The sequence below is a fragment of the Narcine bancroftii genome, chromosome 9 (genome assembly GCF_036971445.1).
Source record: "Narcine bancroftii isolate sNarBan1 chromosome 9, sNarBan1.hap1, whole genome shotgun sequence".
In the NCBI taxonomy this organism is placed as follows: domain Eukaryota; kingdom Metazoa; phylum Chordata; class Chondrichthyes; order Torpediniformes; family Narcinidae; genus Narcine; species Narcine bancroftii.
In genome coordinates, this window is record NC_091477.1 from 73,731,177 (window position 1) to 73,747,213 (window position 16,037).

General features: G+C 50.4%; 1 protein-coding gene across 10 annotated transcripts in view; it reads right to left on the bottom strand.

Moving 5' to 3' along the window:
• The window catches only part of LOC138742284 (ephrin type-B receptor 1), a 507,783-nt gene that overhangs the window by 71,419 nt on the left and 420,327 nt on the right, over positions 1–16,037 (bottom strand). For all 10 annotated transcript variants that reach the window (XM_069896471.1, XM_069896465.1, XM_069896467.1 and 7 more), the window contains one exon: positions 10,940–11,004. In XM_069896471.1, the coding sequence (XP_069752572.1) occupies positions 10,940–11,004 (65 nt within the window). The remainder of the gene's footprint in view (positions 1–10,939; positions 11,005–16,037) is intronic.

Sequence of the window (16,037 nt, forward strand, 5' to 3'; positions counted from 1 at the left end):
AAAAGAAGACCCAAATCTTCCACCCCAAGTTGGACAGATGAAGGCAGGCATTAGATTGGGTATTGGCAGCATTGTCAGTGGTTGGAATGACGATCCCATGAGACTGGGGTTGGGGAGTCAGACTGAGGATGGAACAGAACATCAGGACCCAGATCAGTAAGTTGGTCAGTTGATTATGTGTACATGGCCTTGGCCTGTGATAAGAGGGGAAGGGAATTTGCAAAAGAGGCACTTAGGTCGTCAGTTTAGGGTTAGCACAGGGCTTGGCGCCTTGGCCACAAACAGAGTTCTCGGAGGGATCAGAGTTTCCCTGTCCTGGTTGTCCTGTGGCACCCCAGGAAATGACATCACTCTGACTCGGATCTCTGTCACATGATACAGGAGTTGCTCAGTGGAATTTCTAGTGGCACTCTTCTTTCCAGAAAATATTCAGAAGGGCTTACCGCTTTATTGTCATACCTGTGGCACTGAACGAAAATACTACGCCACAAGGGCTCCGCTTTGGTGGTCGCCTTCCCAAGATCGTGTTATATGGCGAGCTCTCCACTGGCCACCGTGACAGAGGTGCACCAAAGAAAAGGTACAAGGACTGCTTAAAGAAATCTCTTGGTGCCTGCCACATTGACCACCGCCAGTGGGCTGATAACGCCTCAAACCGTGCATCTTGGCGCCTCACAGTTTGGCGGGCAGCAACCTCTTTGAAGAAGACCGCAGAGCCCACCTCACTGACAAAAGGCAAAGGAGGAAAAACCCAACACCCAACCCCAACCAACCAATTTTCCCCTGCAACCGCTGCAATCGTGTCTGCCTGTCCCGCATCGGACTTGTCAGCCACAAACGAGCCTGCAGCTGACGTGGACTTTTTACCCCCTCCATAAATCTTCGTCCGCGAAGCCAAGCCAAAGAAGAAGAAGATACTACAGATTCTATCACCAATGTGTATATGTACATATGTACAGATGGTAGTGTAGAATGCCCGGATTGGGGCCTCCACCTACCTCACTTGACCGAGGCTGGGGCCGCCGCTTCCCCTTCGCTTTTGCCCGGATCGGGGCCACCGCCGCCTACCCTCTGCCTGGAGCGGGGCCGGGACCGCCACTGCTTTCCCTGTGCCCGGACCGGGGCTGCCGCCGCCTCCTTCTTTCAGCCCCGGTCCAGGCAGAAGCGAGTGGGAGGCAGTGGCCCCGGCCTCGGCAGAGCGAAGCAGGCGGAGGCCCCGGTCCGGGCAGAAAGAAGGAGGCGGCGGCCCTGGTCCGGGCACAGGGAAAGCAGCAGCGGCCCCGGCCCCGGTCCGGGCAGTATGGTCCGACCGAGGAGGGGAGGCAGGCCCCTCCAGCCCAGGTAAGAAACCTGCATAGGAGAAGGTCACTCCAATATAAAACCTACGACCCAAGGACCTCGCTGCCACGTTCCAGCTTGCTTGGCCACGGCACACGAACCATGGGTGTAAAGGGTGGGGCCAGTACTGCGCACACTGCACTCCACCTAAAAGCTCCTATGCCCAGGACCGAGGACATGTCCACGTCCTCCCCCTCCACGTCCTCCCCCTCAAAAGATGCTCACAAACTCAAGCTAGCATGCTGGAACATCAGAACCATGCTAGACAAGGCTGACAGCCACCGACCTGAACGTCGGTCTGCCCTCATCGCACATGAACTCCTCAGACTCAAACATCGACATAGCCGCTCTCGGTGAAGTACGCGTTGCAGATGTAGGCAGCCTCCAAGAACGCGGCGCGGGCTACACACTCTACTGGTCTGGCAAGCCTATGGATGAACGATGCCTATCTGGTGTAGGCTTCATGGTCAAGAATTCCATTGCCTCCAAACTCAAAAACCTTCCGACAGGCCACTCGGACCGGATCATGTCCATGCGACTCCCCCTTCAAAACAAGCGTAGCATCACCCTTATCAGTGTCTATGCTCCAACCCTCCAGGCAGAACAAGCAGAAAAGGACAAGTTCTACACTGATCTGCGCAACCTCATTCAACGCACCCCTACAGCCAACAAGATTGTCATCCTTGGCGACTTCAACGCTCGCGTCAGCAAAGACTTAGAAACCTGGCCAGGAATCCTGGGCAAGCATGGTGTCGGCAAGTGCAACAACAACGGGCGCCTCCTGTTGGAGCTCTGCATAGAACAGCGGCTTGTCATTACAAACACCCTTTTTCAGCAGAGGGACAGCCTGAAGACTACCTGGATGCATCCCCGATCCAAACACTGGCACCTCCTGGACTACGTCCTGGTGCGAGAAAGAGACAAATGAGATGTGCTCCACACCAGGGTCATGCCCAGCGCGGAATGCCACACTGACCATCGGCTGGTTCGCCGCAAGGTCAACCTTCACTTCAAGCCAAAGTCCAGGAACAGTAAAGCCCCCAGAAAGAGGTTCAATTTTGGGAACCTGCAGTCAGACAAAGTTAGAGGAAACTTCCAGGCAAACCTCAAAGCAAAGATCGAGGATGCAATCCGCCTCACAGACTCGTCCCGAAACCCTCTGGGATCAGCTGAAGACTACCATACTGCAATCCATTAAAGAGGTACTGGGCTTCTCCTCCAGGAAAAACAAGGACTGGATCGACGAAAACAAGCAGGAAATCCAGGAGCTGCTGGCAAAGAAGCGAGCTGCCCACCAGGCTCACCTTGCAAAGCTGCCCTCGCCAGAGCAGAAACAAGCCTTCCGTCGCGCATGCAGCCATCTTCAGCGCAAGCTCCGGGAGATCCAAAATGAGTGGTGGACTAGCCTCGCCAAACGAACCCAGCTCAGCGCGGACATTGGCGACTTCAGGGGTTTTTACAAGGCTCTAAAGGCTGTATACGGCCCCTCACTCCAAGTCCAAAGCCCGCTGCGAAGCGCAGACGGAAAAGTCCTCCTCAGCAACAAGATCTCCATCCTCAACTGATGGTCATAACACTTCCAATCTCTTTTCAGTGCCAACTGCTCACTCCAAGAATCCGCCCTGCTCCAGCTCCCTCAACAGCCCCTCAGGCTAGAGCTGGATGAGGTCCTCACCCGGGAAGAGACATATAAGGCAATTGAACAACTAAAAAGTGGCAAAGCAGCAGGTATGGATGGAATCCCCGCAGAGGTCTGGAAGGCTGGCGGCAAAACTCTGCATGCCAAACTGCTTGAGTTTTTCAAGCTCTGCTGGGACCAAGGAAAGCTGCCTCAGGACCTTCGTGATGCCATCATCATCACCCTGTACAAAAATAAAGGCGAGAAATCAGACTGCTCAAACTACAGGGGAATCAAGCTGCTCTCCATTGCAGGCAAAATCTTCGCTAGGATTCTCCTAAATAGAATAATACCTAGTGTCGCCAAGAATGTTCTCCCAGAATCACAGTGCAACTTTCGCGCAAACAGAGGAACTACTGACATGGTCTTTGCCCTCAGACAGCTCCAAGAAAAGTGCAGAGAACAAAACAAAGGACTCTACATCACCTTTGTTGACCTCACCAAAGCCTTCGACACCATGAGTAGGAAAGGGCTTTGGCAAATACTAGAGCGCCTCGGATGCCCCCCAAAGTTCCTCAACATGGTTATCCAACTGCACGAAAACCAAGAAGGTCGGGTCAGATACAGCAATGAGATCTCTGAACCCTTCTCCATTAACAATGGCGTGAAGCAAGGCTGCGTTCTCACACCAACCCTCTTTTCAATCTTCTTCAGCATGATGCTAAAACAAGCCATGAAAGACCTCAACAATGAAGACGCTGTTTACATCCGCTACCGCACGGATGGCAGTCTCTTCAATCTGAGGCGCCTGCAAGCTCACACCAAGACACAAGAGCAACTTGTCCGTGAACTACTCTTTGCAGACGATGCCGCTTTAGTTGCCCATTCAGAGCCAGCTCTCCAGCGCTTGACGTCCTGTTTTGCGGAAACTGCCAAAATGTTTGGTCTGGAAGTCAGCCTGAAGAAAACTGAGGTCCTCCATCAGCCAGCTCCCCACCATGACTACCAGCCCCCCCACATCTCCATCGGGCACACAAAACTCAAAACGGTCAACCAGTTTACCTATATCGGCTGCACCATTTCATTGGATGCAAGGATCAACAACGAGATAGATAACAGACTCGCCAAGGCAAATAGCGCCTTTGGAGGACTACACAAAAAAGTCTGGAAAAACAACCAACTGAAAAACCTCATAAAGATTAGCGTATACAGAGCCGTTGTCATACCCACACTCTTGTTTGGCTCCAAATCATGGGTCCTCTACCGGCATCACCTACGGCTCCTAGAACGCTTCCACCAGCGTTGTCTCTGCTCCATCCTCAACATTCATTGGAGCGACTTCATCCCCAACATCGAAGTACTCGAGATGGCAGAGGCCGACAGCATCGAATCCACGCTGCTGAAGATCCAACTGCGCTGGGTAGGTCACGTTTCCAGAATGGAGGACCATCGCCTTCCCAAGATCGTGTTATATGGCGAGCTCTCCACTGGCCATCGTGACAGAGGTGCACCAAAGTACAAGGACTGCCTAAAGAAATCTCTTGGTGCCTGCCACATTGACCACCGCCAGTGGGCTGATATCGCCTCAAACCATGCATCTTGGCGCCTCACAGTTCAGCGGGCAGCAACCTCCTTTGAAGAAGACCGCAGAGCCCACCTCACTGACAAAAGACAAAGGAGGAAAAACCCAACACCCAACCCCAACCAACCAATTTTCCCTTGCAACCACTGCAATCATGTCTGCCTGTCCAGCATCGGACTTGTCAGCCACAAACGAGCCTGCAGCTGACGTGGACATTACCCCTCCATGAATCTTCGTTCGCAAAGCCAAGCCAAAGAGAAAGAGTGTAGAATGATTGTGATTGCCTGAGAGCGTAGCCACGCCTACTGGTAGGTCTTAAAGGGTTGCTCCTAGCCAGACCAGGTCATTCTGGACTGGTCGACCTACATGTGATACACTCCAGTCTTCTCATTAATAAAAGCCTTGGTTTGGATCAACATGCCTTTGATTCATTTGAAGCGCTCTACAATTTTATTAACTTGAAAATTTTAAAGGGATGAAACGTATGCTGTGGCTGGAAGCCTCGACATTGACCCACAGTCGGCTACAGCCTCAAATGACTTTAAGCACTGGGTGAGGTGCTTCGAAACATACAACTCTCTGACTCTGCCGTGATAGAGGACAGCCATCGACTACTAATATTCATGACTATGGTGTCCCCGAGAGTCTACCGGAGCATCCAGGACGCAACCACTTACACGCAGCCATGAAGGTGTTGAAAGGGCTCTACGAGCGACCAGTGAACAGGATCTACACTCGGTACAAACTAGCAACAAGGAGGCAACAGCCTGGTGAGTCCTGTAGAGCTTATATTCAAGTACTAAGGGCCATGGGCAGGGACTGTGCCTGCAGACAGAACTGCTGTGGAGACCACAGACGATCTCATTCGGGATGCCTACGTGGCCGGGGTCCGATCGAATGAGGTGAGACAAGCCTGCTAGAGCACGGGGGAGAAAACCTAGAGGATGTGATCCAATCGCAGACACAATGGAGGATGTGGTCTTAAGTATGGACGTGTACACTCAGGGCTGGACCCCATGCTCTGATGCGAGTAGGATTCCCTCCCTCAACTCTACTATCTGCTGGCACACTGATGGCCTGTCGGCTGCCGCTACGCTGCCCGATGTGACCCCGAAGTGTTATTTCTGCGAGAGGGACAAGCACAGCAGGTCCCAGTGCCTGGTGAGAAAAGCCAGGTGCCAGAAGTGCTTTCACAGCCTTTGAAGCGAATGGGTGCTATATCAATTCCTCAGGGTACCCTTTGGGGTCACGAATGCCGTCGAGGTCTTCCAGCAGGAAATGGACTGGATGGTGGACCAGAACGGGCTAACTACTACTTTCCCGTATCTGGATAATGTCACCATCTGTGGCCATGACATGGAGGATCATGATGCCAACCTTGAGAATTTTTTTCAGACTGCAACTAGGCTGAACTTGAACTACAATTTCGACAAGTGTGTCTTCTGGACCACTCGGCTCGCAATTCTGGGTTGTGTGGTGGAGAACGGGGTGGTCATGCCGGACCCTGACCGCATGCGTCCCCTCATGGACTTGCCCCACACCCAGAAGGCACTCAGACGCTGCCTGGGCTTCTTCTCTATGCCCGCACTAATGGGTTCCACACTATGCTGACAAGGCATGGCCACTCATCAAGACCACCTCCTTCCCCCTATCAATCGAAGTGAGCGGCCTTCGACCGCATCAAATCGGACATCACAGCTGCAATGCTGCATGCCATCGACGAGCCCATCCCATTCCAAGTCAAGAACGATATGTCAGATTTTGCACTGGCGGCCATTTTGAACCAGGCCGGCCGGCCAGTAGCCTTCTTTTCCAGAACCCTCCAGGGTCCTGAGAGTCGACACTCCTCTGTCAAGAAGGAAGCCCAGGCCATAGTCAAAACAGTACGTCGTTAGAGACACTACCTCACTGGCAGGCGCTTTACACTGCTGACCAACCAACGCGCGGTCTCCTTCATGTTTAGCAATGCCCAGCGAGGTAAGATCAAGAATGACAAAATCGCCAGGTGGAGAATCGAGCTCTCCACCTTTAATTATGACATACTGTATTGGTCTGGTAAACTCAACGACCTGCCAGATGAGCCATCATACAACCAGACAGGCTGCAGAGACTCCACGAGGAGCTCTGTCATCCATGGGTCACTAGGTTCGGAAATTTTGTCAAAGCTCGCAACCTGCCCTACACGGTGGAGGAGATTCGCTCCATGACCTGAGCTTGCCCAGTGTGCACTGAGTTCAAGCCCCACTTCTTCCGTCCAGAGAACATCCAAGTCATCAAAGCCACCCAACCCTTTGAGCATCTCAGCGTGGACTTCAATGGGTCCCTACCGTCGACCAACCATAATACCTACATCCTTACGGCCATCGACAAGAACTCCCATTTCCCATTGGCTGTGCCCTGCTCGGACATGACTGCCTCCTCAGTCATAGAGGCCCTGCACAGCATCTTCGGGTACCCCAGTTACATCCACAGTGACAGGAGGTCCTCGTTTATGAGCGCGGAGCCACGGCAGTACCTTCTGGAGCGTGGTATTGCTTCAAGCAGGACCACCAGCTATAACCCACGCGGTAATGGGCAGGTCGAAAGAGAGAATGCCACCATCTGGAAAGCGGTTACGCTTGCCCTCCGGTCCAAAGGTCTCCCCAACTCTGGCTGGCAGGACATTCTCACTAGTGCCCTACACTCCATCCGCTCCCTCCTATGCACCGCGACCAATGCCACCAGAAGACACACTTGTCGAAATTGTAGGTCAAGTTCAGCCGAGTTGCAGTCTGAAAAAATTTCTCAAGGTATGCTCCAGTCTTCTCATTAATAAATGCCTTGGTTTGGATCAACAAGCCTTTGATTCTTTCGACGTGCTCTACACTCTGCACAACACAGTTACAGCATTAGTGACTGAGTTTGAATCTGCCACTGTCTGTAAGCAGCTCCCCCCACCCCCTCCATGACCTGCGTGGGTTTTCTACCAGGTGTTCCAATTTCTTCATGTCGACCAAAATGTACAGGCTTGGTAGGCTAATTGGTTTCAATTGAAGCAATGTGGATTTCATGGGCCAGAAAGCCTACTATGGAGCTATGTTATTAAAATTAAATTTTAAAAAATCGACGTTTTTTTTTGCCGCAGAAGCAGATAACCTACCCCAACCTGTCCACGCTGGTGCTTGCCCAACACGAGGTGCGTTTGCCAACCAGTGGCCCACTCGACCACCACTGGCCCAAATTTCCCTTCAGTTCAATCACTTCCACAGCCTGGTCCTGCATGTTGATAAAGTCAGTTTCTAGCACTGGTTCTGGCCATGTGTTCCAAATCATGCCATCCTCTGTGTGGGGATTTCCCAGATTCCTGGTCCATGTTCGAGTTTATAGTGATGTTCTAAGTCCATCAGTCATTATCTTATCCCTTCACATAAAATAGGCTCGAATCATCAATTACTCTGACACCACAAAATGGCCTGTCTGCCCCATAGAAGTGCCACTTTTTTTCTTGCACTAAATGTAACTGTGAATAATTATGATCTGTCGATCTTTTGTCTTTATTGTTTCTTTCTACGTGGTAATTTAATTTTTAATTTAGACATTAGGGCGGCATGGTTGGTGTAGCAGTTAGCGCAACACCTTTACACTGCTAGCAATCGGGACCGGGGTTCAAATCCCGCACTGCCTGTAAGGACTTTTGTACGTTCTCCCCGTCTCTGCATGGGTTTTCCCCGGGGGGGTCCTGTTTCCTCCCACTATTCGAAAAGTTCTGGGGGGAGGGGTGTAGGTTAATTGGGTGTAAATTTGGTGGCATGGACTCGTGGGCCAAAATGACCTGTGTGGTAAACCAATGTTGTGCCATGATTGGCTGCTGCCGGCTGGACACGCTTCTGGAGACTGATCCTACCCATAGCCCTTTGAATGTTCCCCTTTCTCTTTGCTTTTGTCGGTTATTGCGGTTGATAGTTGTTCCAGTCTTTAGGTAATAAAAGCCTGATAGTTTCACAATATCAGCCTTTTGGTGATAATTGATAGTGCATCAGCCTGTTACCGTGCTGTATGTCTAAATTTTAAAAATTTAAAACCTACCGCACGGTAACAGGCCCTTACGGCCCACGAGCCCATGCTGCCCAAATACCACAACAAACCAACAACTCCCATACGTCTTGAAGGGTGGGAGGAAACTGGAGCACCTGGGAGAATGTACTAATTCCTTACGGACAGCTTATTCAAATCCGTGTCGCTCGTGCTGCAATAGCATTGCGCTAACCATGCTGTACTAACGTAGACCATTTGAGTTGTTTTTTTTAAACAAAGTACCAGTTCTTCTGCAGCAAGTAGGCATTTCCGTGCACATATACATTGCATTATGTGCGTCACTAGGCACACATTTTTATTTCAATAATTTTTTTTATTTTAGAGGCACTGTAACAGGCCCATTCTGGCCCATGAGGCCATGTTGCCCATATACACCCATGAGACCAATTCACCTACTAATCCCGTATGGGAGGAAACCCACGCAGACACAGGGAGAATGTATAAACCCTGACAGATTTGAACCCAGGTCATAGTGCCACTCAACTACTGCACTAACTGTGCACCCAGTTAGATCCTCTTATCAGATTATTATTTGTTATTAAGAGTATTGTTTTAATCTTCTAATTTTAACTGAGCATGAGCCATGGCTCCTGGCTCTTCCAATTCTGCTGGACCACGACTGCTGTCCAGCCCCTTCTATTTGTACTTCACTCAATTGACCATGTCTGATTGGTTCCAGTTGCCACCTCTGACTGGTTCCAGTTGCCACCTCTGACTGGTTCCAGTTGCCACCTCTGATTGGTTCCAGTTGCCCATCTTTGATTGGTTCTAGTTACCCACCTCTGACTGGTTCCAGTTGCCACCTCTGACTGGTTCCAGTTACCATCTCTGATTGATTCCAGTTGCCCATCTTTGATTGGTTCTAGTTGGCCACCTCTGATTGGTCCCAGTTGCCCACCTCTGCATCACATCCATGAAGCATTGGCCAAACCAAACTCTCTTTCTCTCAATCCCAAACTCTTCCAAGATTCAAGATATTGTCATTTTTGTAATAAAACAGTGTCATATTACAAGAAATTTCTTTGGCTTGCTGCAAGGGTGACAGATTCGCCACTGGCAAAAATTGCCTGAAATGCATCTTATAATAATAGAAAGAGAAGCAAATGAAAGTCCACACCACCCCCCCCCCCACCACCACCCATCTCAGATATGCTAATATCGGCAAACTTTCAAGTGCAGGAAATAGTTTGTAAAAGTACCTTATCACAAGATATAGGAGCAGAAGTAGGTCTATTAGGGATTAGGGGATATGAGGAGAAGGCAGGTAGGGGGAGTTAGGTCATAAATTAGATCAGCCATGATCGTATTGAATGGCGGAGCAGGCTCGATGGGCCATTTTTGGCCTACTCCTGTTCCTACTTCCTATGTTCCTATTGGCCCATCGAGTCCTCTGCTGTTCTAATCCACCCACCTACTCAGCCCCCCCCCTCCCAGCCTTTCTCCCCGTAACCTTTGATTTAACTTTGAATTATAAAGCTCTAATTTAATATTCAATTGGCTTTCTCAATAGACCTTGAAAGCAAGAAACAAGTCTTGAATAATCCAGATAATGCTTCAATCCCCCCACTTGCAGAAAACGCTGCGTTTTCTTTCTTCAGCCCAAGGTCCATTACTTTGACTCTCTGCTCATTCACTTCATCTCACTGTGTTTTGACAACTTCTTGGTTGCATGCAACCAAGAGTCATGCATACATAAACTATTACCAAAGGAAAGGCTTGAATGCACTAAGAAGAATGTACTGTTATAGCAAGCAACTGGAACAAATCATCATGGTCACAACCTCTTCTCACTGCTACCATTGGGTAGAAGGTACAGATGCCTGAAGAACAACATCTCAAGGTTCAAGAACTGTTTCTTGCCAACAGCTATCAGGATCTTGAACCGCCCCTTGTTACCACAAAAATGACAGTCTACTTTTATCATGAATACGGGGTTATAGGTAAATATTTATCATCCATCTATCTTTTCTTTTTATTATTTCTTTTGAATTTACGGTATACTATTATACTTTTTTCATGAAGTACCTGTTTGGCAGCAGCAAATAGGAATATCAGTGCATTTGTACATTGTACAATGTGTATGACAATAAATTCCTTGTCATTATGGGGAGAGCATGAGGTCTCCACACAGAGAGCAGGGTATTGAACCTGGGCCAGATGAGCTGTCAGATATAAACTCATCAGAATGGGCCTCTGTAATTTCACTACTCTGAGTCTCCTGTGTTGGAGTGGGCATTGCCTGAGAGGATGGCGGCTTGCTCATCAGACAGACAACATGACAACTCTGTGGAGAGACGCAACAGCTGCTCTGTCTGGGAGTCACTTACCTCGTCCAGTGCTGTAATGTTGGAGGTTATCGCTGTACACAGCCTCTTTGCCATACGCACGTTTCCTGTGACAAAAGAAGAAACAAGCATTAGTGTCATTTTGGTAGGAACAGCAATGTTATCAGAGAAGACATGGGAGCAGCAGCAAATGACGTGATTCCTAAGGCCAAAGTCAGGCAGCATCTGATATCTTAAACCAATAGGGCAGCAGTTCTGCTATGTCGGAATGTAAAAATCCAAAAATATACCAGGCTTGACACTTTGGTGCTCATATTTTGCAGATAATTGGATGTAATTCTTATAAAACCAAAAATACTTACAATTCACGTTATTTTTTGAAAGCTGCACAACATTGCAATAAATGTTCAAGTGAATGTAATAAATTTGAAGGGGGCACCAATGGGGAGTGGGAACTGGGATCCGGGTGAATTTCAGTAGGGAGTGGGAGCTGGGGTCCTTGTGAGTTTCAGTGAGGAGTGGGAACTGGATTCTGGGTGAGTTTCAGTGTGGAGTGTGAACTGGGGTCCTGGTGAGTTTCAGTGGTGAGTGAGAACTGGGATCTGAGTGAGTTTCAGTGGGGAGTGGGAACTGGGGTCCTGGTGAGTTTCAGTGGGGAGTGGGAACTGGGGTCCTGGTGAGTTTCAGTGAGGAGTGAGAACTAGGGACTTGTTGAGTTTCAATGGAGATTGGGAAATCGGATCTGAGTGAGTTTCAGTGGGGAGTGGGAACTGGGATCTGGGTGACTTTCAGTGGGGATTGGGAATGGTGGTCCTGGTGAGTTTGAATGGGGAGTGCGAACTGGGGTCCTGGTGAATTTCAGTGGATAGTGAGAACTGCAATCGCGGTGAGTTTCAGTGGGGAGAGAGAAATGGGATCTGAGTGAGTTTCAGTGGCAAGTGTAAACTGGGATCCTGGTGAGTTTCAGTGGGAAGTGGCAACTGGGATCTATGTGAGTTTCAGTGGGGAGCGGGAACTGGGCTCCCGATGAGTTTCAGTGGGCTGTGTAAATTGAGATCCGTGTTAGTTTCAATGGGGAGTGAGATCTGGGATACTGGTGAGTTTCAGTGGCGAGTGGGATCTGGGGTCCTGGTGAGCTTCAGTGGTGAGTGGGAACGGTGATCTGGGTGAGTTTCAGTGGGGAGTGGGACTGGGGTCCTGTTGAGTTTCAGTGGTGAGTGGGAACTAGGGTCCTGATGAGTTTCAGTGCGGAGTGGAAACTGGGGTCCTAATGAGTTTCAGTGGGGAGTGGGAATTGCGATCTGTATTAGTTTCAATGGAGAGTGGGAACTGGGATCCGGATGAGTTTCTGTGGAGAGTGGGAACTGGGATCTGGGTGAGTTTCGTTGGGTAGTGGGAAATCGGATCTGGGTGAGTTTCAGTGGCGAGTGGGAACTAGGGTCCTGGTGAGTTGCAGTTGTGATTGGGAACTCAGATCTGGGTGAGCTTCAGTGGGGAGTGGGAGCTGGGGTTCCTGTGAGTTAAAGTGGGGAGTGGGAACTGGGATCCTGATGAGTTTCAGTGGGGAGTGAGAACTGGGGTCCTGGTGAGTTTCTGTAGGGAGTGGGAACTGGGATCTGGGATTATTTCAGTGGGGATTGGGAACAGTGTTCCTGGTGAGTATCAGTGGGGAATGGGAACTGGGATCTGGGTGAGTTTCAGTGGGGATTGGGAACGGTGGTCCTGGTGAGTTTGAATGGGGAGTGGAAACTGAGATCTTAATGAGTTTAAGTGGGTAGTGGGAACGGGGATCTTGGTGAGTTTCAGAGGGGAATGTGATCAGGGATCTGGGTGAATTTCAGTGGGGAGTTGGAACAAGGTCCTGGTGTGTTTCAGTTGTGAGTGGGAACTGTGATCCTGGTGTGTTTTAGTGTGGAGTAGGATCTGTGTTCCTGGTGAGTTTCACTGGGGTGTGGGAACTGTGATCTGGGTGAGTTTCAGTGGTGTGTGGGAACTGGGTGAGTTTCAGTGGGGAGAAGTAACTGGGATCCTGTTGAGTTTCAGTGGGGAGCGGGCATTGGGATCCGAGTGAGTTTCAGTGGGGAGTGGGAACTGGGATCTGAGTGAGTTTCAGTGGGGAGTGGTGACTAGGATCTGAGTGAATTTCAGTGTGGAGTGTGAACTGGGGTCCTGCTGAGTTTCAGTGGTGACTTGGAACTGGGATCTGTGTGAGTTTCAGTGGGGAGTGGGAACTAGGGTCCTGGTGAATTTCAATGGTGACTGGGAACTGGGATCGGTGTGAGTTTCAGTAGGGAGTGGGAACTAGGGTCCTGATGAATTTCAAAGGTGATTTGGAAATCGGATCTAAGTGAGTTTCAGTGGGGAGTGGCAACTGGGATCAGGGAAGGTTTCAGTGGTGAGTGGGAACTGGGGTCTGGGTGAGTTTCAGAGGGGAGTGGGAACTGGGATCTCAGTGATTTTCAGTGGGTATTGGGAACTGTGATCTGAGTGTGTTTCATTTGGGAGTGTGAACTGGGATATGAGTGAGTTTCTGTGGGGAGTGGGAACTGTGATCAGGGTGAGTTTCAGAGGAGAGTGGAAACTGGGGTCCTTGCGAGTTTCAGTGGAGATTGGGAACTGGGGTCCTGGTGAATTTCAGGGGCGAGTGGGAACTGGGAACTGTGTGAGATTCAGTGGGAAGTGGGAATTGAGGTAGGTCCTGGTGAGTTTCAGTGGGGAGTGGGAACTAGGGTCCAGGTGAGCTTCAGTGGGGAGTGTGAACTGGGGTCCTGGTGAGTTTCAGTGGGGATTGTGAACTGGGGTCCTGGTGAATTTCAGGGGCGAGTGGGAACTGGGAACTGTGTGAGATTCAGTGGGAAGTGGGAATTGAGGTAGGTCCTGGTGAGTTTCAGTGGGGAGTGGGAACTAGGGTCCAGGTGAGCTTCAGTGAGGAGTGTGAACTGGGGTCCTGGTGAGTTTCAGTGGGGAGTGGGAACTGGGGTACTAATGAGTTTCAGTGGGGAGTGGGAATTGCAATCCGTGTTAGTTTCAATGGAGAGTGGGAACTGGGATCCGGATGAATTTCTGTGAGGAGTGGGAACTGGTTTCCTGGTGAGTTTGAGTGTGGAGAGGGAACTGGGATATGGGTGAGTTTCAATGGGGAATTGGAATTGGGAACTGTGATAAGTTTCAGCGGGGAGTGGGAAGTGGTATCCTGGTGTGTTTAAGTGGGTAGGGGGAACTGGGGTCCTGTTGAGTTTCAGTGGGGAGTGGGAACTCTGATCTGGGTGAGTTTCAGTGGGGATTGGGAACTGTGATCTGGGTGAGTTTCAGTGGGGAGTGGTATCTGGGGTCCTGGTAAGTTTCAGTGGGTGGTAGGAACTAGGGTCCTGAAGAGTTTCAGTGGGGAGTGGAAACTGGGGTCCGGATGAGTTTCAGTGGGGTGTGGGAACTGGGATCCGGGTGAATTTCAGTGGGGAGTGGGAACTGGGATCCGGGTGAGTTTCAGTGGGGAGTGGGAACTGGGATCCGGGTGAGTTTCAGTGGGAAGTGGTATCCTGGTGTGTTTAAGTGGGTAGGGGGAACTGGGGTCCTGTTGAGTTTCAGTGGGGAGTGGGAACTGTGATCTGGGTGAGTTTCAGTGGGGATTGGGAACTGTGATCTGGGAGAGTTTCAGTGGGGAGTGGTATCTGGGGTCCTGGTAAGTTTCAGTGGGTGGTGGGAACTAGGGTCCTAAGAGTTTCAGTGGGGAGTGGAAACTGGGGTCCGGATGAGTTTCAGTGGGGTGTGGGAACTGGGATTCGGGTGAATTTCAGTGGGGTGTGGGAACTGGGGTACTGGTGAGTTTCAGTGTGGAGTGGGAACTACGATCTGAGTGAGTTTTAGTGGGGAGGGGGAACTGTGATATGGGTGAGTTTCAGTGGGAAGTTGGAATTGGGAACTGTGAGAATTTCAGCGAGGAGTGGGAACAGATGTCCTGGTGTGTTTAAGTGGGGAGGGGGAACTGGGATCTGGATGAGTTACAGTGTGTGGTTGGAACTGTGGTCTGGGTGAGTTTCAGTGGGTGTTGGGAACAGGAATCCGTGTTAGTTTCAAAAGGGAGTGGGAACTGGGATGTCAGTGAGTTTGAGTGGGGAGTGGGAACTGGGGTCCTGGTGAGTTTCAGTGGGGAATGGGAACTGGGATCCTGTTGTGTTTCAGTGGAGAGTGGGAACTGGGATCTGAGTGAGTTTCAGTGGGGAGTGGGAACTGGGGTCCAGGTGAGATTCACTGTGAGGGGCGAATTGGGATCTGGATGAGTTTCAGTGGGGAGTGGGAGGTGCGTTCTGGATGAGTTTCAGTGGGAAGTGGGAACCGTGATCCATTTTAGTTTGAATGGGGAATGGGGACTGGGTTCCTGGTGAGTTTCAGTGGTGAGTGGGAACTGGGATCTCAGTGAGTTTCAGTTGGGAGTCAGAACTGTGGACCTGGTGTGTTTCAGTGGGGAGTGGGAACTGGGATCTGAGTGAATTTCAGTGGGGAGTGGGAACTGGGGTCTAGATGAGATTCACTGTGAAGGGGGAATTGGGATCTGGGTGAGTTTCAGTGGGGAGTGGGAGGTGCATTCTGGATGAGTTTCAGTGGGAAGTGGGAACAGCGATCCATTTTAGTTTGAATGGGGAATGGGGACTGGGTTCCTGGTGAGTTTCAGTGGTGAGTGGGAACTGGGATCTCAGTGAGTTTCAGTTGGGAGTCAGAACTGTGGTCCTGTTGTGTTTCAGTGGGGAGTGGGAACTGGGGTCCTGTTGAGTTTCAGTGGGGAGAGGGAACTGGGATCTAGGTGAGTTTCTATGGGGAGTGGGAACTGGCATTCTGGTGAATTTCAGTGGGGAGTGGGAACTGGGGTCCTGTTGAGTTTCAGTGGGGAGAGGGAACTGGGATTCTGGTGAATTTCAGTGGGGATTGGGAACTGGGATCTCAGTGAGTTTCAGTTGGGAGTCGGAACTAGGATCTAGGGGTAAGTTTCAGTGGGTAGTGTGAATAGGGACCTATGTGATTGTTAGTCGGGAGTGGGAACTAGGATCCGGGTGAGTTTCATTGGGGAATGGGAACTGTGATCTGGGTGAGTTTCAGTGGGATGTGGGAACTGAGATCTGGGTGAGTTTCAGTGGGGAGCGGGAAC